At 42.4% G+C, this 22,325-nt stretch overlaps 1 protein-coding gene across 1 annotated transcript in view; it reads left to right on the top strand.

Moving 5' to 3' along the window:
- LOC115148445 (calcium/calmodulin-dependent protein kinase kinase 1) overlaps positions 1-22,325 on the top strand; it is a 135,946-nt gene that overhangs the window by 23,863 nt on the left and 89,758 nt on the right. The window contains exon 2 of the mRNA XM_029690337.1: positions 11,299-11,737. Coding sequence (XP_029546197.1) covers positions 11,399-11,737 — 339 coding nt within the window. The 5' untranslated portion in view covers positions 11,299-11,398. The remainder of the gene's footprint in view (positions 1-11,298; positions 11,738-22,325) is intronic.

Genomic DNA, 22,325 nt, shown 5'->3' with positions numbered 1-22,325 from the left:
TCCCATCCCCCTCTCACCCCCCTTCTCACAGCATCTAATGTGGAAGTGTTGGCTTTCACCCTCCACCTCTCCACCTCTTCTTCAGCATCCATCTCTTGATCCCTCTCTCCCCTAGTCCCCCAGCACCTAATGTGTCACATACTCCCCCTGACTGGGATGAGATGTGACAGATGAGGCAGCCATGCGGACCTGGTCCAAACTGCTGGGCCCGGCGGGTTGTAACGAGGACAGGTAGCAGAGCAGCCTCTCTCTCTGGTTCTAGACAGATGACAGAAAGCCTCCTCTACCCTGTCTCCAGCCCCTCCTTTCTCAACTATCAGCACTGGGATCATAGTAAGAGAGCTGAATATCTGATGCTATTAGATGGGGAGTGTTGTTTTTTTTCGTAGCTAGCCAAACCCTTGTTATTCCAAATAGTGACCATAGCAGTTGGCTATATAGTATCAATAGGTCTGGAACCAGGCTAGGGTTACCTTGTACATAGGGTGATTCTGAGCCATGTTTCTCAATCTGTTAATGAACATTGAAGATAGTATTGTCTTCCTGCCATTTAGAACAATGGAGTGGGTGGTGATCCACTTACAGTGTCCTCTCTCTCACTCCTGACATTTGTCCTTTAGTAGTTTAAACAGCTTTGGAGAAGAGAAATCCTTTGTGTTTGTTGTTCGGGTGTTAAGAACTGAAGTACGCCTTGGCAGGCTTCCCATGTAGTGCTCTTTGCTTTGTTGGGCACTTGGGTTAAATAGAGGCATCAGCAGTGCTCTCTTTCTCTCTGTTGTTGTGGCCAACATTTTTCTCTTGGGTCTGGTCATTGGAATTTCTCTGGGCTTGACTGTGTGCTAGTTGGGCACAATGCTTGCCCCGACTGTGGAATGCGTATTGGTCTGAGTGTTAGATAAAGACACACGGTCACTGTATAAGGGGAATGGTTAAAATTGTTGTCTGCCTGGAAGACTCATGCAGAATCGAAACACAAAGAACCTGGTTGCATTAGGACTGTGAAAGCAGCTCCCCTTGTTTAGTGGAAGGTCAATCTCATGGTCCCTTGTGTGGCGGGCCAACATAGTGTGTGTGTGTGTTTTTTTGTGGGCTTTTGTGTAGCTGTTGTCGATGTGTTCAGAGGGTCTCTGGTTCAAGCCCAGGTTGGGACAAGGAGAGGGACAAAAACAATACTGTTACATATGCGTGTGTGATGATCTTTCTGAAGCCTTCTCCCCTTATGTTATCTCTGTTTATATGTACTCACACCACCGTTAAATGTCCACCACTAAAGTAGCCACCTTTGGACAGGTGCAGGAGGTGACAGCCCTCCTGCCCTCCTGCAGCTGTCAGGTTGCAGAGGCCACATTATTGTTACCAAAAGCTTTTCAACTCCATATGACTGCATGCAGAACATTATGCAGTATGAAGGCAACTGAATCTAGGCCTGCATGTGATCAGAGGTGATTGTTGGGCCTGTCGGACTGGATGATGGCTTTTGTTGTTTGATCGCTATTGTTCTATAAACTGTACTGACAGACCTCCTTAAGTAGTACTTAAAATCATTTTTACTTAATTACTTTACACCACTGGGGAATTGAAGGAGGTCTCTCAATACGATTTATAGAGCAATAGCGATCAGATACAACAACAAAAGTCATCATCCAATCCGACAGGCCCAACAATCACCTCTGATTATTGAATTAAGAATTTCACATTTCATGGTATACCCTTCTGTGTAGCACCGTCACATACATAATTACATTTAATTTAGACAAAGCCTTTTCAATTTCTTTGTTAAACTAGGCCTATGATTATACATTTTATGAATACTCTCGCAGACATTGAATACCAACGTCCGTTCGGATATTCAAGTATCTGTGCCTCTCCCTAAGTCAAATTGGACAAAACTGGTTGAAATTACATCTTAGTTTCATAGTTTTGCCTACTGGTTAGTTGCTGCAATCACTGTTGCTGACGGAATCGTAGGTAGGAGTAATAGTGAGGGCAGTATTTGAATCAATACATACAGTATCAAATCAAATTTTATTAGTCACATGCGCCGAATACAACAGGTGTAGTAGACCTTACAGTGAAATACTTACTTACAAGCCCCTAACCAACAATGCAGTTTATAAAACACAAACAAGAATAAGAAATAAAAGGAACAAGTAATTAAAGAGAAGCAGTAAAATAACAATAGCGAGACTATATACAGGGGGTACCGGTACAGAGTCAATGTGTGGGGGCACTGGTTAGTCGAGGTAATATGTTCATGTAGGTAGAGTTATTCAAATGACTACGCAGGGTCAACAGTTTGGACACACCTTCTCATTCCAGGGTTTTTCTTTATTTTTACTATTTTCTACATTGTAGAATAATAATGAAGACAATAAATAACACATATGGAATCATGTATTAGCCAAAATAGTGTTAAACAAGTCAAAATATATTTTATATTTGAGATTCTTCAAAGTAGCCACCATTTGCCTTGATGACAGCTTTGCACACTCTTGGCATTCTCTCAACACTTAGACTATATACAGTCGTGGCCAAAAGTTTTGAGAATGACACAAATATTAATTTTCACAAAGTTTGCCGCTTCAGTTGTCTTTAGATATTTTTGTCAGATGTTACTATGTAATACTGAAGTATAATTACAAGCATTTCATAAGTGTCAAAGGCTTTTATTGACAATTACATGAAGTTGATGCAAAGAGTCAATATTTGCAGTGTTGACCTTTCTTTTTCAAGACCTCTGCAATCCGCCCTGGCTTGCTGTCAATTAACTTCTGGGCCACATCCTGACTGATGGCAGCCCATTCTTGCATAATCAATGCTTGGACTTTGTCAGAATTAGTGGGGTTTTGTTTGTCCACCCACCTCTTGAGGATTGACCACAAGTTCTCAATGGGATTAAGGTCTGGGGAGTTTCCTGGCCATGGACCCAAAATATCGATGTTTTGTTCCCCGAGCCACTTAGTTATCACTTTTGCCTTATGGCAAGGTGCTCCATCATGCTGGAAAAGGCATTGTTCACCACCAAACTGTTCCTGGATGGTTGGGAGAAGTTGCTCTCGGAGGATGTGTTGGTACCATTCTTTATTCATGGCTGTGTTCTTAGGCAAAATTGTGAGTGAGCCCACTCCCTTGGCTCAGAAGCAACCCCACACATGAATGGTCTCAGGATGCTTTACTGTTGGCATGACACAGGACTGATGTGTCACCTTGTCTTCTCCGGACAAGCTTTTTTCCAGATGCCCCAAACAATCGGAAAGGGGATTCATAAGAGAAAATTACTTTACCCCTTTACCAGCAGTCCAATCCCTGTACCTTTAGCAGAATATCAGTCTGTCGCTGATGTTTTTCCTGGAGAGAAGTGGCTTCTTTGCTGCCCTTCTTGACACCAGGCCATCCTCCAAAGTCTTCGCCTCACTGTGCGTGCAGATGCACTCACACCTGCCTGCTGCCATTCCTAAGCAAGCTCTGTACTGGTGGTGCCCCGATCCCACAGCTGAATCAACTTTAGGAGACGGTCCTGGCGCTTGCTGGACTTTCTTGGGCGCCCTGAAGCCTTCTTCACAACAATTGAACCGCTCTCCTTGAAGTTCTTGATGATCTGATAAATGGTTGATTTAGGTGCAATCTTACTGGCAGCAATATCTTTGCCTGTGAAGCCCTTTTTGTGCAAAGCAATGATGACGGCACGTGTTTCCTTCCAGGTAACCATGGTTGACAGAGGAAGAACAATGATTCCAAGCACCACACTCCTATTGAAGCTTCCAGTCTGTTATTCAAACTCAATCAGCATGACAGAGTGATCTCCAGCCTTGTCCTCGTCAACACTCACACCTGTGTTAACGAGAGAATCACTGACATGATATCAGCTGGTCCTTTTGTGGCAGGGCTGATATGCAGTGGAAATGTTTTTTGGGAATTCAGTTCATTTGCATGAAAAAAGAGGGACTTTGCAATTAATTGTAATTCATCTGATCACTCTTCATAACATTCTGGAGTATATGCAAATTGCCATCATACAAACTGAGGCAGCAGACTTTGTGAAAATTAATATTTGTGTCATTCTCAAAACTTTTGGCCACGACTGTACATAGTGTGTACGTATGTGTCTATTCCCTTGTGTATTAAAAAAGCCTCCTTTCTCTAGGTAGCTGGAACACAATCCTGTACGTGACCTTGAAGGCTTGGACAGAAATGATCATATTGTCAGCATGTAGTCTCATCTCCATCCACCAACACAAAACTCTCTACAGGGCAGTGGAGGCCATGTTTAACACTTTTTTGGTTACTACTTGATTCCATATGTGTTATTTCATAGTTTGGATGTCTTCACTAGTATTCTACAATGTAGAAAATTGCAAAAATAAAGATAAACCCTTGAATGAGTAGGTGTGTCAAAACATTTGACTGGTACTATAGCTCCTGGAGTTGTAACGATAGTAGCGATTCTAGTGTTGTGCCTCTCCCCGTAACCATGGTAGATGTAGCATTAGTATCAAGTATTCACATTTATTTAGCTCACTCTCAATGTCCCTGTACTGTGGCACCTCTCTCCCAAGTTTAAACATGTTTTTTTTTTAAACACATGTATTTCGACTATCCGGATATACGGGGGGTAAGAATAATGATATTATTCGAATAGTGAAATTATTTAAAATGCCAATGCCTAGTTTGACTGAGCTAAATTGGTCCCAGTGTAATACTCCGTAGGCACAGAAGGCCTGTGCTTTCTGTCAGTGTGCTCTCTCTTCCGCCTCAGGAGCTTCTAGCCTGTAAATCAATACCCATCACATCAACAGCATACAGTACTCTGGGGTCCTCATTCACCAACACACTGCTATCTGTGATCAAGATTTTTATAGATTTTCTACACACAAACACACATTCATTATACCAGGGGGAGAGAAAGAGAAAGAGAGAATGACCTCCACTGCCCTCCAATCTGTAGAGAGAGTTTTGTGTTGGTGGATGGAGATTAGACTACATGCTGACAACATGATCATTTATGTCTAAGCCTTCAAGGTCACGTACAAGCTTGTGTTCCAGCTATCTAGAGAAAGGAGGCTTTTTTTAATACACAAGGAAATAGACACACACACTATGTATATAGTCACAGTGTTATATCAATGACTCAGCTGTCAACTGGGAATGAAACCCAGTGAGAAAACAACTCAGTGTGGAGCGAGAAAACCTCATTTCCAATTCGTGCTATGGCATAAAAACAACTCAATGAATTTTTGTTTTTTTCATCAGTAGTATTATTGAGATTTATTCATGGTGCTATCCGCTCAGCGCTGTCTCGCTCTGAAAACCTATAAATTATCTCCATTTTGGCCTTCGCAGTCTTTACTTGCTGCCTGGGACACAACAAACCAATTTAGAAGACAAATTGAGACAGAGCAGGAGGGAGATATGGGTTGCTAATAGAGGAACATGTGTCAATCAGAAGAACCTGTATGCACTCTCTTCGTCTCCTCCTAATTAGTTTGGCGAACGAATGTACTTTCAATATGAATTGGGAGAAAGATGTGGAAATTTGGCTCTCATTCATAAAAGGATCTCTATAAGTTTTTCCACCGTCAATTATGTATTTATTTATACATTTCCTTTGCTCTGCCTCTACAATATGCTATGAAAAAATAAGCTTGTATTATTATTATTATTATTATTATTATTATTGGATTGGATGGAAGTAGAGGAGCCCAAATGGGGTTAAAATGGTTCCCAAATGTGCTTCAAACAAGAAGGTTGGGGCTCCTGATGTATCCGTAAACGTCATGGAGAACACAGACTCACACACACAAGATGATGTCAGGCTTTTTCAATCTGTTCTGGCATTTTCATCATGGCTTTATTCAGTTGTAGACAGCAGAGGAGATGTGAACTGCTCAATTAACCGTATTCAACCATATGGAATTACACCATATGTTTGGTGGTGGTAGTGTGAAAGTGAAAAACTTTTCTCCTAGCTCCCATTCCCCTCCCTCAGTCACTTCTGTGCTAGCTTCAGTCGCCTCTTGCCACACAGCAAATTTGTGATCGGAAGTTTAACACCCACTTTCTTCTAAATTATATGTGACCATCTCAAATAGTGTTAAACTAACACTTTTGAAATTGTTGATAAACTAACACCCCAAGAGTGTTGGGTCCCTAACACAATGTGTGTTTCAAATTCCGACTTAAATTAGCACTTTCTCAGTGTTAGGGAACTTGTTAGTAACTTGTTTTGGGTAGTTGTTTTAACACTGTAGGGTGTAAAGCCTTATTTGCATATTTATTCCCCAGGGTGCCTTTCGAGTGATTTTAGAGGTACCAGTACCACCCATGACTGTGTTTGCTAGTGACAGAAACATGATTGTTGCATTTAGTGGCTTTCAGTCCTATAGCCTTCACCAATTGAGTGCCTAATATAATATTTGATCATAAAAATTATATTATTTATGACAATACATAACTTAATTTTGACAATACCATACTTCGACAGCCTAGTTTTACCCTAACACAATGGTCTGAAACTCCTGGTTTGCGGCCCCATCGGCAGGTCACATTATGCCGGCTTGCAAAGTGTTCTATAATTCCTATTGTAATCCAGCTACAGTTAGGTTAGCCAACAATTCAAACTTTTAATCACCCGCAACTGTAGTTAGAATGACTGCCAAGCAGTGCTTGATTTGTAAATTGGGAGGTGCCAGGGGAAAAAAAGTGAGCGCGGTAGGGGGGTGCTCTGGGGGTACTGGAACGCATGAGAAAAAAAAATCACCTTTAATAATAAAGCATTGCATGCATATCATCGCATTTGCGTAGTGCATTGGACCTTTTTAGAAATGCATTTTATGCGTTTGGCAGAATGGCAGAATGTTTTTTTAATACCGCGCAAATGATCGAAATGACAAGCTACTTTGACACTGACAAACTGAGAATATGAGATCAATAGAAACTACCTTGAATCCATCAGTAGCCTAGGCCTAGGTGTGTGGAGACATATTGTAAGCTACAATATGAGGAGGAAATTATAGTCCTAAACATGCTTTCCAGTTTCACTGACTCACCCAATGATGCGCAGCTCACTCACCAGTGATGGCCAAAGAATTCGTGCCAAAAGCCTATATCTCGCTCTTGTTTTACTTTGCAAAACAATATTTGGAAGTTGATCAAATATTTTGTTAGTCTACAGTAGACAGATTAGAGTCTTCTCTTTTCAGCAGGAGCCATTTGGTTTCCAATATTTGAAATATTGCAAAAGGCCTGTTTTGTCTGCATGCTGTTCACTGACAGATTTGCCGTGCGTTACCGACTGTAGGCTATGCCTTGTTATTGGGCTACACACAATCCACAGCAAGGCTATTTTTTTTAAAATAAGCTGTTGATCCTCTGTGGCTAAATTATGGCCATTTTCATGGTGTAGTAGGCTATTCTGAATTATTTCATTTATTTCTGAACAGAACAGTTATTCTATCACTTTGGCAATTGTATTTAAATTTATCAGGGTTGCTGCAGCTCCTCCTGAACCCTTTGCGAGGCTATGATTTTATAATGAAATGATTAAGTGCTACGCTGGAGATATGTAAGGACCAACGCTGGAGTAGAGAAGCAGGTACGGGGAGTCACACATTTATTCGGAACAGACATGGAACAAGACAAGAACAGCGTCGGCACACGGGTAAACAAGGACATATCACAATCAATGCTGAAGCGGGGAACAGACAGATATAGGGGAGATAATCAAAGGAAGTCAAAACATAGGTTACAATGTTACGCAAATCATAATCCCGGGCCAACCAAACCAAAATCAACTCTTAGAATATCAGGCTGAAAATCTACTTTTTCACATAATAAAAAAAAACGATCTAAGAGAGGCAAATTGAACGAACTTTGATCACCTTTATTCAATTTTTTACACTGCAAAAAGTGACAATTATTTTTCATGCTGCGAGAGGTACCGGATCCGGCCAAATAGTTCCGGGAACGAAACATTCCAAAACGGAGAGGTGCACTGCTACCAAGGTAGGGAAGATTGATAAATGAGACTACCTGAACCATAAAACTGGAACAACCATCTCAAAAACAGGTGAAATAAGTCCAACCACTTACAGATTGGATTAGTTTAGAAAAATGTATGTTATTTATCTTTGTGTAGTATTAGATCAATGTATCAATCAATGTGCATGCAGAAACATAGATATTAAAATTCACTATTCTAAAAAGAAACCTGCAACAAAGCATACTGGGAATGATATAATAATGAGCCCCCTCCCATGTCTTTTTCCCTCTGAGAGAGTGACAACACAGCCGATTAACAACACCACGCGGTGGTGATTCCATTGTGATTTAAAATAACACTTCATTTATTCACTGCAGGTGGTGTCAATTTCAATCCCGCTGGTGTTACTACTTGAATCAATACTCAGATACAACACTTTTTACCTCAACACCAAGATTTCAGCAAATTTTCTGTGCGGGTTGTCATTGCAAATAATAATTACTAAAAGTCATCACATCCTCTTGTTTATTAAAAGTCATCACAGTTCTCTTGTTTATTAAAAGTCATCACATCCTCTTGTTTATTAAAAGTCATCACATCCTCTTGTTTATTAAGTCATCACATCCTCTTGTTTATTAGAAGTCATCACATCCTCTTGTTTATTAGAAGTCATCACATCCTCTTGTTTATTAAAAGTCATCACATCCTCTTGTTTATTAAAAGTCATCACATCCTCTTGTTTATTAGAAGTCATCACATCCTCTTGTTTAGAACTCTTTCTCTCCCTGACATATGAATACCATTCCCTGATTGGCTCAGTCCCTATGAATGGGTCCTGAAGACTAGAGTGCTGCTGTAGCTAATAGAGAACGGTTAATACCAGTAAGTGGCTTTTCAATGGGGTCAAGAGTCAATGGTATTTGTCTCTAACTCTCTCCCTCCCCTGCGTCCGCCACTCCTCTCCGCCTCAACCACCATCCCAATCAATTAAAAGGCTTTCCCAACTGTTAGGTAGAACAACAGTTATCAGACCGGGGAACATTGGAAGCTATAAGCTGTAATATTTTGGTTGAATTCATGTGTGCGTTGTCAATATCCTCCACATTAATGGTTGTCAGGGGCAACAAGCAGCCAGCCCTCCAGGACTGAGATTGCCCGCCCACTGTGATGGAACTGTCATGGTGGGGTCGACAAGTACGCCCGCACACACACACACATACACACAAACGCTCGCACGCAAGCACACACACACGTACACATGCTGGCACCCACATTAACAAATACTATCATATACTATAGTATACACTGTAGTATATAAAAAAGAAATTGTATGCACTATAGTAATTACTGTAGTGTTTTTGTGGACTGTAGTGCACTATAGTATTCCAACAGTATACTACAAAATTCTACAGTAAGTACTACACATGATCAAGGTATACTACATTGTGTAGAACAGTATACTACTGTTTACTTCAGAATTCTAAGTACTGTAGTATTCTATATTGAGCTGAAGTGTTTTTTCATGTGGGCACACACACACACACACACACACACACACTTAAATGGACACTTTGTCTGCTGAAGCACAGAGTTCTCCATTTCAATAAGCCCTGACTGTTATCCCTCCAGGGATGGAAACAAATTGCCTTCCCCTTTGTGGAAAAGAGAACGCCATATTTATTCCCCCCCCCTGATATGTGTGTCCTGCCGTGCTTGTTGTGAGTGAGAGAGAGGCAGTGATACTTGATAAAATCAAACATGTATGTTTCTGTGAAAAGACTCCAATTGACATGGAGCCAAGACTGCCCTGGTGAAAAATAAAATGCGGCATGAAATCATTTGACCCAAGTTAAAACTGGAGCACTCAGCTATTTTAGAATATGAGGCACTCTTAGTCCAACTAAACGGATAGGGTTTTCGTGTCCTGAGAAATCTCAGGAATAGCAGAAGATGACGATGTCCCAATTCACTTCTCTGAATGTAACCTCTAACAGAGTATTGATATTCAGACAACTGAAACTCCTCACAAAGGTTATTGTAAATAGATTCACCATTTTATATCCAATCAAGCCCCTTTGTCTGGATTATCAACCCTAAAGAGGTGGACACATTGAGCTCTTGGAGGTAAAAGCATTAATCACCTTCACATAGCAGCTTTTCACTAAGGGGGTGTGTGTGTGTGTGTGTGTGTGTGTGTGTGTGTGTGTGTGTGTGTGTGTGTGCACGTGTGTGTATGTGTGGGTGCGTGCGTGCATTACTCACTGTGTGTGTTACTCCCTGACTAAGATATATGTAGAAGGGCTCTTTGAGATGGAAGGATTGTAACGTGAGAGATTTCTCATCAGTTCTTCTTCCCTCCCTGGCCTTTGGATGGATAACTGGATGGAGTAGATCTGGTCCACTTTGCATATCTGTGTTCTCTCATCTGCAGAGACAACAACACATCAACCAACTGGCTGCACAGCCTTGCTTTGATACCAGCTCACTATGACTATCTACTTCCCTGATTTACATTTGTGATAAAAGGGCTCACAATGAACAAAGATCTGCCGTGATTGTCACACAGGTTCAAGCACACACACATACACCTACACACACTCGGTGTAATTGCATGAGAAAGTGGATGTTGTTGATCAGAGCTGTGTTAACACACACACACACACACACTCACAGTAGAGGCATGTCCAGAGGAATGGATCATAATTAACTGTGCTGGGCCTAGATTGACTTTCATCACAGGGTCATTTATTTCAATTAGATCACCCATGCCTAGACAACTACACACGCGGCACACACACGCACACACACACACACGCTTGGACGACTTAATCTGCTGGCCGGCCCTGCTGGAACAATCGGCTTCTCACAGAGAGAGAGAGAGAGAGAGGGAGAGAGAGGGAGAGATAGAAGAGGGGCACTGAGGTGTCTGGATGACAAAACACTGTCCTTTAGTAGTTATTTACCTTGGCTGTCCTCAGAGCACAATGTCATAAACTTCCTACACATGACAGTGTGACCTTTTTAGATATGTGAACTTGACTCAATCAAACTACACAGTATATTGTGATACATGTTATTGGGTAGATTACATTGTTCTGGTTGTTATCACTTACCTGTTAATCATGGAACATAACACAATATCAATGTCCATATCATTCATTTCATATGATATCCATACCATAGTAGTGTGTTTGGTCTATGGCTTTTTATTGAGCTGCCATCTTGGCCAGCTCTTGGAAAAGAGGTCTCCTGACCTCAATGAGACCTCCCGGGTAAAGAAATGTGAACTCATCCCTCTCGCCTCTCTCGGTTCCCTGCAGATCCAGTGCTCCCCCAGGCTGGCCCAGACCCACACCACGTTGATGCTGGTGGGCTCTCACCTCCTCATCGTCCTGCGCTCCCCCATCCCTCCATCCAGTGATGGCGATGAGTACCGACCCGGGCTGCAGAAGGGACGACCTCAGCCCTGACCCCGACCCAATGACCCCTGACCGCAGTGACCTCACTGCCATGATGGCCACCGTGACTGTGACGACCACTGAGACGGGCGGCTCACCGGCCAATGGCGTGAGGATTGGGGCTCAGCAAGTAGGAGCTAAGAAGGGCCCTGCTCAGCGGCCACACCTCTCAGGGAGGAAGCTGTCGCTACAGGAGCGGGGCACGTACCCATCTGGGAGGTCAGGAGGGGCTCACGTCTCCCCCCGTGTGGTACGCAGACCCACCGTGGAGTCCAAACGGGTCTCCATCTCAGACGCCGAGGTGAGAGAACTGACTCTGCACCTACACAGGGAGAGGGAGAGAAATTCAATTCAATGAAATAAACATTATTATTGCTCCTCTGGAATAAATTGAGTTGAATTAAGAGGGCTAACTGTTAGGGTTATAAGGGGTTTGGAGGCATAGTTAAGTGGTAGAGCATCTGGCAGAATATCAAGAGGTTCACGTTCATCTGGGTTTAAATAAAGGATGAATAGAATAAAATACAAAATGTTGAGGACACGAACCAAAGCTAGTGAAAAAAAAATCATATTTTCTCCTTGTTGCAGTCAAGGTTGTCGTGCGTGTTTTAGCTGTGCGTGTTGTGACCAGGGTTCTCAGACATTGAATGAGTAGGATTGTATGGTCCATCGTGCTATTGTGACTCGTGCTTTTTAATGCAAAGTAGACTTCTGTTTCTGTATTAGATAGAAAGTGAATGTCCTGCGTGTGATGTGCCACTAAGCGGTCAGTCAGACAGAGGGGTCAGCTCAGGAGATTTCTCTCTCGTAGAGCTTAAGTCTTAACAGCGTGTGTGTGTGTGTGTGTGTGTGTGTGTGTGTGTGTGTGTGTGTTTGTTCAGTGCGTGTAGCCTACATGTGTGCTCTGAATGAATCAGTGCTCTGCTCGGGGACATGAAATCTGTAATCTACATCTTGAATATTCTGCCTCTAGCTGAATTACCATCTGGTCTCATCTGAGCGAGCACTAGGAAATAGTCTCCAAGAGTGCGTACTAAATGGCACCCTATTTCCTAGAGCCCTGGTCAAAAGTAGTCCCCTTAATAGGGAATATGGTGGCATTTGGGATGAAGACTTACTCTTCACTACTTCAGTTAATCTTCGACTATACACTCCTCAAGAACTGGAATCCAAATCATGTACCTAATAGTTAATACCCAAGTGGATCCAATTGCAATACTGTGGGGAATTGTGTATTACCGGTAAAACAAATACATATCTCCAGTCATGCATTCAATTGAGACTTCCTGTCATTTTCTTCCCATTAAAATGTATCTTTGGAGAATTAGTGAATGTCAGAGTACATCAGTCTTCACGTCATTATTGAGTGTTGTATTAGAATTAGGGTAATTGCATAAAGAACATGTGGTTGATTGGTCACATCGGTGAGCTCAGCAGGTACCTGAATCACTCACTTACATGTAGGTGCAATCAAGTCACACGTGTGTGTTTGAGAGAGGTGTGTGTGTGTGTGTGTGTGTGTGTGTGTGTGTGTAGTTTGTGCGTGCTGATAATGACATCCTATGGGCGGACAGAGAGAGCAGGAGAAGGGATCATGACTGTTAGTCAATACCGCTTTACCTTGTGTGGGACACATCCTCCTCTATACCAGCCCCCTGATAAACACTCAAAGTGGCATGGTGTTTTATGTACAGAGAGGCTCAGGAGTTGGTTGTCTGGACATGGAATGAGAAGGAAATAACCAGTGTAGTATATAGACTATTTCTTACATTTAAGGACCTGTACACAATTAGGTTTCACATCTGATGTAAAATGAATTTTTCACAATCGTTATGAAACATCTTATATTTTTGTGATAGAGGTTTTGTCTGCACAACCCTTGTGTACTTGTTTTTGTTCAGAGAAACTCTGTTGAATCACAACCATTATGCCAAATGTGTTGTACATCAGTTGAGTGTATTCCACCAGCTTCTCTGAAAGACTCTCTTTTTCATGAAAGGTTGGTTTTCCTCTCTTTTTTCAGTTCAGTTAGTAGAACTGTCAGGTAGGGAGATGAGTGTATCCTACTTTGGTATAACATGCTAGCCACTCTGACTGACACATGGAGAATGTTCAGAAATACAAATGTGGGAATGAGCAGTTTAAGAGTTCTTTCTGGCTCTGGCTGTCAGTTTGTCTCAAATGGCACCTTGTTCCCTAGTGCCCTACTTTTGACCGGGACCCATAGGGCTCTGGTCAGAAATAGTGCACTATATAGGGAATAGGGAGTCATATGGGACGCACAGAGGTTAGCAGAATCCGGGCTTAGGATCTGTCCCAGATGGCACCCTATTCCCCGTAGGGCTCTGGTCAAAAGGAGTGCACTTTTAGGGAATAGGGTGCCATTTGGGACGCATGAACGTTGTTCACGCTGTGCATTCTGTGGAGGTATACAGGCTATAGCGGTGCTGATTGACAAGGAACCAGGAAATGCTTCTGACCTCACCCACAATGGATAACCTACGGCAGGGGTCGGCAACATCCATTCGTGGGAATACTTGGTGAACAGATTCCCTAAACGAAACAATTTTCCTGCTGAATTCCTGCTAGTTTTAGCATTTTTGAGCAAACCTGAAACCATCCCACGGGTGATTGTTTTTAATAAAAAAATACTAAAATCATCAGGAATTCAGCAAAAAATGTGTTCACTGGGCCTCCCAAGTGGAGCAGCGGTCTAAGGCACTGCATCGCAGTGCTAGAGGCATCACTACAGACAAGTGGAGGCTGGTGACTTGAAAAATTGAGGAGGATGGGAGACCCACGGTATAGGTGCGGAACATCCAATGTGCCAGTGGTTGAGCGGGCTCGTGAGATGTGGCTTCAGTTCATGTCAGGAGAAAGTTGACAATGGTAGTGTATTGGAGTGGTCATCACCTTATATTTGTTCATATACAGTATATTTAGGGGAAAGAAAAAGGGTACCTAGTCAGATGTACAACCGTATGCATTCAACTGAAATGTGTCCTCCGTATTTAACCCAACTGAATCAGAGAAGTGTGGGGGGCTGCCATAATCGACATCCACGACTTTAGACTAGATTAGGAGAAGCATAGACAATACTCACAATACTCAAAACTCACAAGGCTGAGCTTGCTTTATGCATGTTTGCATCATGCAGGCCAATGCAACTGTAGGCCTTCTACATTTTTTTACTCTGTCATCACTATGAGGTTGATTGATTAATTCCAGTTAATAACATTGGAAATAAAAATGTATAGGCAGCCTAGCCAGCCCAATTTTGAATATAAACTAAATTTGATCACATTCACATTTTCTCCTGACACACAAATGGACTATAAATACATAACGTTACCAATTAGTTTACCCTGACCAGATGGACAGGGCGCATAGGCTGTATGCATCTGCTATTATTAGTAGCCTACGGTTGATCAGACTGAAACATAGTCTTGTTTTCATCCCATACAGAATTTCCGATTTCTAATGCTGCAACATTTATGTCATGAGTTTTTGCTTGTGTCTGTCCGGAGTGATTATGTGTTATCATCTTTGCTAAATAAATACTGGAGGAAAGTGGAAAGCTGAGCACACTCAAAAAAATGTGCTGCGTCTTTAATCTAACTTTTAATGGATGGTAGCTATCAAATCATTCGGAATTGTTTTTGACATCCCAGAAAAGACAGTCGAAAGTTCGATATGTTCAGCAAGTAAAGCATTGTAACGTGCAATTATCTCTGCAAGCTCCTTGTAGTTGCCCTTGTTGGCGGAACTTTCCGTCTTGTCGTGTGTCCTCTAAAAGCAAATTCTTGCATGGCCAAAAACGCAGTGGTGTTGAAACATCCCTTTTTCTTCTTACTTTCTTGTTTGAATACGCAGACCTTTGTCATAATCGATGCAGCTTTTTCCCCAGAAGGTGGAATCTGATGTAGGCATTTATCTGCTCCCTGCTTTTGTTTTGCCGTTTAGCTCAATGTTCTTCAGGTCACTGTACCCACCTTTTGACCAAGGCTCAGACTTTCAAAAAAGCAGGCAAGGCCAGCAATACAGGCGGCTTGATGAAAGGCTCCCTGTTAATTCCCACCTTTTCTGTGTACCCCAGAGAATGAAAGGGGTTCTTCAACAAAAAGTCCAGCATATTTTTGGCATTGTTGGCCATTCTACCATTCTGGTGGAGAAAACAGCACACTCAAGCTGGTAGCTAGCTAGCTACTGAAGTTAGCAAGGAAAATGTAAATAAATTGCACTAACTGGACACAAAAATGATCAGGAATCAAGGTAAGACCCAGATGCAGACTGTCGAAGTAACAATGTTTATTGTAGCAACAGGGAAAAGACAGGTCAAGGCAGGCAGGGGTCGATAATCTGGGGTAAGGCAAAGGTACAGGACAGCAGGCAGACTCAGGGTCAGGGACAGGCAGAGTTCAGTAATCCAGAGGTGGAGCAAAGGTACAGTCAAAAACTAGGAGGACGAGAAAAGAGAGGCTGGGAAAAGATAGAAGCTGACAGGAAACATGCTGGTAAGCTTGAACAAACAAGACGAACTGGAAACAAACAGACAGAGAACACAGGTATAAATACACAGAGATAATTGGAAAGATGGGTGAAACCTGGAGGGGGGTGGAGACGAGCACAAGGACAGGTGAAACAGATCAGGGTGTGATAAAAATAAAGTTCTAAAACCAAGAAAAACAATTTATAATTGAGAAGAGACATACACTGAGTGTGCAAACCTCCTCCGTCTCCTGTAATTAGAAAAAACACATTTGAGTTGAATAATATAAAGAAAATGCTCAACTATCACTCTTCAATCTTAATCTTTATCCAGCAATGACACCAAGCAACACATAGAACCCCCATAATGCTCTGTGGCATAACCCCAACACAACACACTAGGTTAATTCTCTGATCCTAATTCTATTATTGGATGGATAACATGTCAGTTCATACTGCAAAAGCTTTGATTGTTTGGAGGACGTCCTCCGGAAGTGGTCATAATTACCATGTATGTCTATGGAAGGGAGTGAGGCCTATGAACCTCCTAGATTTTGTATTGAAGTCAATGCAGCCAGAGGAGGACGGAAGTTAGCTGTCCTCCGGCTACACCATGGTGCTACCCCAGACAGTGCTGTTGAGGCTACTGTAGACCTTCATTGCAAAACAGTGTATTTTAATCAATAATTTTTTTGACATGAATATATTTAGTATAGCTTTATCTAAAAAGGATAACTTTTTTAATGTTTCACTTTTTTAAATTTTTTAAATGAAATTTCACTGAGGAGCCTCCACTGCTACAGACCCGGGTTCAATCCCGGGCTGTGTCGCAGCCAACCACGACCGGGAGACCCAAGACATGGTGCACAATTGGCCCAGCGTCGTCCGGGTTAGGGGAGGGTTTGGCAGGCTGGGATGTTCTTGTCCCATTGCGCTCTAGCGACTCTTTGTGGTGGGCCAGGCGCATGCACGCTGACTTCGGTCGCCAGCTGTACGGTGTTTCCTCCGACACATTGGTGCAGCTGGCTTCGGGGTTAAGCGAGCAGCATGTCAAGAAGTAGTGTGGCTTGGAGGGTTCGTGTTTTGGAGGACACATGGCTCTCGACCTTCGCCTCTCCTGAGTTGGTATGGGAGATGCAGCGATGGGACAAGATTGTAACTACCAATTGGAAACCACGAAATTGTGGAGAAAAAGGGGTAAATAGAATAAAAATGTGTTCACCAATTATTTCCATGAATAAAAGAAGAGACATACACTGAGTGTGCAAAACATTAGGATATTGAGTTCCTAATATTGAGTTGCACCCCCCTCTTTTGCCCTCAGAACAGCCTCAATTTGTAGGGGCATGGACTCTACAGGGTTCTACAGGGATGCTGGCCCATGTTGACTCCAATGCTTTCCAAAGTTGTGTCAAGTTGGCTGGATGTCCTTCGGGTGGTGGACCATTCTTGATACACACGGGAAACGGTTGAGAATTAAAAATCCAGCAGAGTTGCAGTTCTTGACACACTCAAACCGGTACGCCTGGCACTTACTACCGTACCCCATTCAAAGAGACTTAAATATTTTGTGTTGCCCATTCACCCTCTGAATGGCATACATACACAATCCATGTCTCAATTGTTTCAAGGATTAAAAATCCTTCTTTAACGTGTCTCCTCCCCTTCATCTACACTGATTGAAGTGGATTTAACAAGTGACATCAATAAGGGATCATTGCTTTCACCTCGATTCACCTGGTCAGTCTATGTCATGGAAAGAGCAGGTGTTCCTAATGTTTAGTACACTCAGTGAATGTGATCGTGTCTCAATGTAATCAAGGTATGAAATTATATATATATATTTTTGGCTTAGTTGTGGTCAATTTGCAGTGTACAAATGATTATAATTATGTCCCGCCCCCTCGACCATCCGCTCCGACAACAATCAGCCCGCGGCTGAATCAAGTTCCAACCCCTGACCTACAGTATAATGGCATAGAGAGAACATGTTTTTCCTCTATTATTAAGCGGTGGAGTATTTTTTTCAATGTTTGTCATTGTTTCTGTCTGTCTCTTTCTCTCTCAGTCACTATGCTTCGCCTCTCTTTCTTTCTCCTTCTGTACCTTCTTGCTCTATTTTTCTCCCTGCTACTCCCTCATCCCCCCCTCTCCACCATTCATTTGATTTATGTGGCTTTAATTTCAGTCTCTTGTTTTTAAACCGAGGATTAAACACAGTAAACTGTAGAGAAACACCTGAAACAAACAATGCAGAGATACTTTAACAGTATTCGACAAAACACAGCACACAGAAGCATGATTACAACCACATCCACAATAGCATCCCACATCCTTTGTCTCATATATTTTATGTTCCTGTAGAATCTCTCCCTTTCCTCTCTCTCTCTCATCTCTCGTCTTTTGTCTCTCTCCCCCCACACTCTCTCCTCACTTCCCAACCACAATGACAGCATCACCTTCCCACTTTGCAGAAAAAGCATGAGCAGCGTTGTGGCACCAATAAATCTCCCTTCTCTAATTATTGACTCATCACCCAATATTTAGTCAGGGTTGACTAATGTCTATCCTCCCGCAGTGCACTCAGGTATGTGTGTGTGTCTCTGCGCTCACTGAGGGGTTGGAAGAAACTATTGATCACTCTCTCCTACAGGGCCACTTCGAGTTGAGGGACAGAACTAAAATGGAGGTGTAGTTTATACTCTTCTCCACCTCCATGCTAAGTAAACTAAGGCAGGCTACACAGGAGGTTTGCTTGGTTGGAGATTCTCTTAGTGAGCTACAGTATTCATGACTTTGTCTAAGGGTGCATCCCAAATGACACCCTATTCCCTACATAGTACACTTGTTTTGATCAGTTACTAAATGAGGAACATGATAGCCATCCTCCCTGTAAGACATGAGGAGAAATGAGAAATCAATGGACGAGGAGAGGAGGAAGAGACGTGTCAAGGGAGAGATGCATAGAAGGAAATGACAGCTCAGCAACTCTCACCCCCGAGAGGGTAGAAGGGAGTGGAGGGATGGGTGGAGTAATAGAGGGAGGGAGGGAGGAATGGCTTTCTGGGTCATCTGATGCAGTAGCCCATCCGTGACGAGGACTTACAAGTTGTGCTTTCCGAGATGGCGTTCTGCACACCACAGTTGTACTGTGCCGTTATTTGCCTGTTTGTGTCCTTCGACCTCATTATTAACAAGCTGTTTCGCCGACTGGACTGCCGCTGACTGGATGTTTTTTGTTTGTTGCAACATTCTCGGTAAACCCTAGACATTGTTGTGCGTGAAAAGCTCAGGAGGCCAGACATTTTTGAGATACTGGAACCAGTGGTGTAAAGTACTTAAGTAAAAGTACTTTAAAGTACTACTTAAGTCATTATTTTGGGGATCTGTGCTTTACTTTACTATTTATATTTTTTACAACTTTTACTTTTACTTCACTACATTCTTAAAGAAAATAATGTAATTTTTACTCCATACATTTTCCCTGACAGCCAGAAGTACTCGTTACATTTTGAATGCTTAGCAGGACAGGAATATGCTCAAATTCATGCACTTATCAAGAGAACATCCCTGGTCATCCCTATTGCCTCTTATCTGGCGGACTCACTGAACACAAATGCTTCGTTTGTAAATTATGTCGGAGTGTTGGAGTGTGCCCCTGGCTATCCGTAAATAAAAAAACAAGAAAATTGTGCCGTCTGGTTTGCTAAATATAAGGAATTTGAAATGATTTATACTTTTAATACTTAAGTATATATTAGCAATTACATTTGCTTTTGATACTTAAGTATATTTAAAACCAAGTACTTTTAGACTTTTACTCAAGTAGTATTTTATATGGGTGACTTTCACTTTTACTTGAGTAATTTTCTATGAAGGTATCTTTACTTTTGCTCAAGTATGACATTTGGGTACTTTTTCCACCACTGACTGAAACTGGCGCGCCTGGCACAGATGATCATACAACGCTCAATGTCACTTAGGTCAGTCATTTTGTCCATTCTAACATTCAATCGAACACTAACTGAATGGCTCAATGCCTGTCTGCCTGCTTTATATAGCAAGCCACGGCCACGTGACTCACTGTCTGTATGAGTTAACAATTTTAGTGAATGGGGTGGTGTACCTAATAAACTGAGTATATATCATAAGGCCTTTAGTTGAGGGCCTAGTTATACCATTACGCAGTGGTGTTAGGAAACCCCTGGTTTATAGGCCACATCTGGCCTGCAAATCACATTATGTTGGCTTGCAAAGTGATGTGTAATTCCTATTGGAATCCAGCCAGTGTTAGGATATCCAACAAGTAAAAATGTGTATCATCTGCAACCTACATTCAGACTGACTGCCAGGCTAGGGAAGATTGAATACTGAGACTACCTCAATGATCTAAACTGGAACAACCATCTCAGTAATGGGTGCAATAAATCCAACTACTAACAGATTAGTTTAGTAATAAAAAAAACGTTATTTATCTTTGTGTAGCATAACATTAATCAGCCAATCAATGTACATGGCCGTCATTGTAAAATAAGAATTTGTTCTTAACTGACTTGCCTAGTTAAGTAAAGGTTAAATAAAAACAAAAACATGCAAAAACACATATTAAATAAACAATTCTGAAAATCACCCTGCAATACCGAATGTTGGAAAATATGATATATTTATGTAGAACCCTTCTTGCCTTCCAAAGAATCATCAAATAACCCTTTCTTCCCAAAACGCTACTCTGCATGTTAAAGATTCTAGGTAGAACCCTTTGCCTTACAAAGAACCGTTGTCTTCCAAAAAGGGTTCTTCAGTTCAAAACGAATCTTGGTAGAACCCTATCCCTCCGCCAAGAACCCTTTTTTCTAAGCATGTAGGGAGGGGACAGGGCCACTCTGATGATGATGAGGTGATGGAGTAAGACATTGTGATTTATGAAGACCTGGGTGATTTATTGAGGTGTGTGTGTGTGTGTGTGTGTGCGCGCGCATGTGTGTGTGCATGCTTTTGTATGTTTTGTATGTCCTTCAGCATGGCCCAGCTCTTTATCCATCAGCTCAGATACAGTATATACTGCAGTGGAGATGTCACTGAGCATGCGCCAAACAATAGCTGGACCTGGCACAATGGGCTAACGACAGTGTCCGGTTTCTCTTTATCTCTCCCTCGCTGTCCCTCTCTCTCTCGCTCACTCACTTTCACTTCCTGCATCTCACTCCACATACAGTAGCATACCTTTCACTCTGTCTCACTGTGTGTTTGTGTCTTCATACCTCTTGTAGTACTACGCTTGACTCACACCCTCTCTGGCTCTTCCTATGCAGTGGCACACGCCACTTATCCCCCATACTGTACAGTACTACACTACCTCACCCTCTGTGCTGTACTACACTACCTCACCCTCTGTGCTGTACTACACTACCTCACCCTTTATGCTGTACTACACTTCCTCACCCTCTGTGCTGTACTACACGTCCTCACCCTCTGTGCTGTACTACACTACCTCACCCTTTGTGCTGTACTACACTACCTCACCCTTTGTGCTGTACTACACTCCCCTCACCCTTTGTGCTGTACTACTAGACCCAAACTGCTACAGACCTATATCTATCCTACCCTGCCTTTCAAAAGCCAAGTTAACAAACAGATTACCGACCATTTCGAATCCCACCGTACCTTCTCCGCTATGCAATCTGCTTTCAGAGCTGGTCATGGGTGCACCTCAGCCATGCTCAAGGTCCTAACCGCCATCGATAAGAGACATTACTGTGCAGCCGTATTCATCGACCTGGCCAAGGCTTTCGACTCTGTCAATCACCACATTCTTATCGGCAGACTAAACAGCCTTGGTTTCTCAAATGATTGCCTCGTCTGGTTCACCAACTACTTCTCTGATAGAGTTCAGTGTGTCAAATCGGAGGGCCTGTTGACCTCTGGCAGTCTCTATGGGGGTGTCACAGGGTTCAATTCTCAGGCCGACTCTTTTCTTTGTATACATCAATGATGTCGCTCTTGCTGCTGGTGATTCTCTGATCCACCTCTACGCAGACGACACCATTCTGTATACCTCTGGCCCTTCTTTGGACACTGTGTTAACTAACCTCCAGACAAGCTTCAATGCCATACAACTCTCCTTCTGTGGCCTCCAACTGCTCTTAAATGCAAGTAAAACTAAATGCATGCTCTTCAACCGATCGCTGCCCGCACCTGCCCGCCCATCCAGCATCACTACTCTGGACGGTTCTGACTTAGAATATGTGGACAACTACAAATACCTAGGTTTCTTGGTTAGACTGCAAACTCTCCTTCCAAACTCACATTAAGCATCTCCAATCCAAAATTAAATCTAGAATCGGCTTCCTATTTCACAACAAAGCATCCTTCACTCATGCTGCCAAACATACCCTCGTAAA

This window comes from Salmo trutta, chromosome 15, assembly GCF_901001165.1.
Source record: "Salmo trutta chromosome 15, fSalTru1.1, whole genome shotgun sequence".
NCBI lineage: Eukaryota > Metazoa > Chordata > Actinopteri > Salmoniformes > Salmonidae > Salmo > Salmo trutta.
Note: the sequence above shows the minus strand (reverse complement) of the source record. Positions and strands in the feature narration are given on the sequence as shown.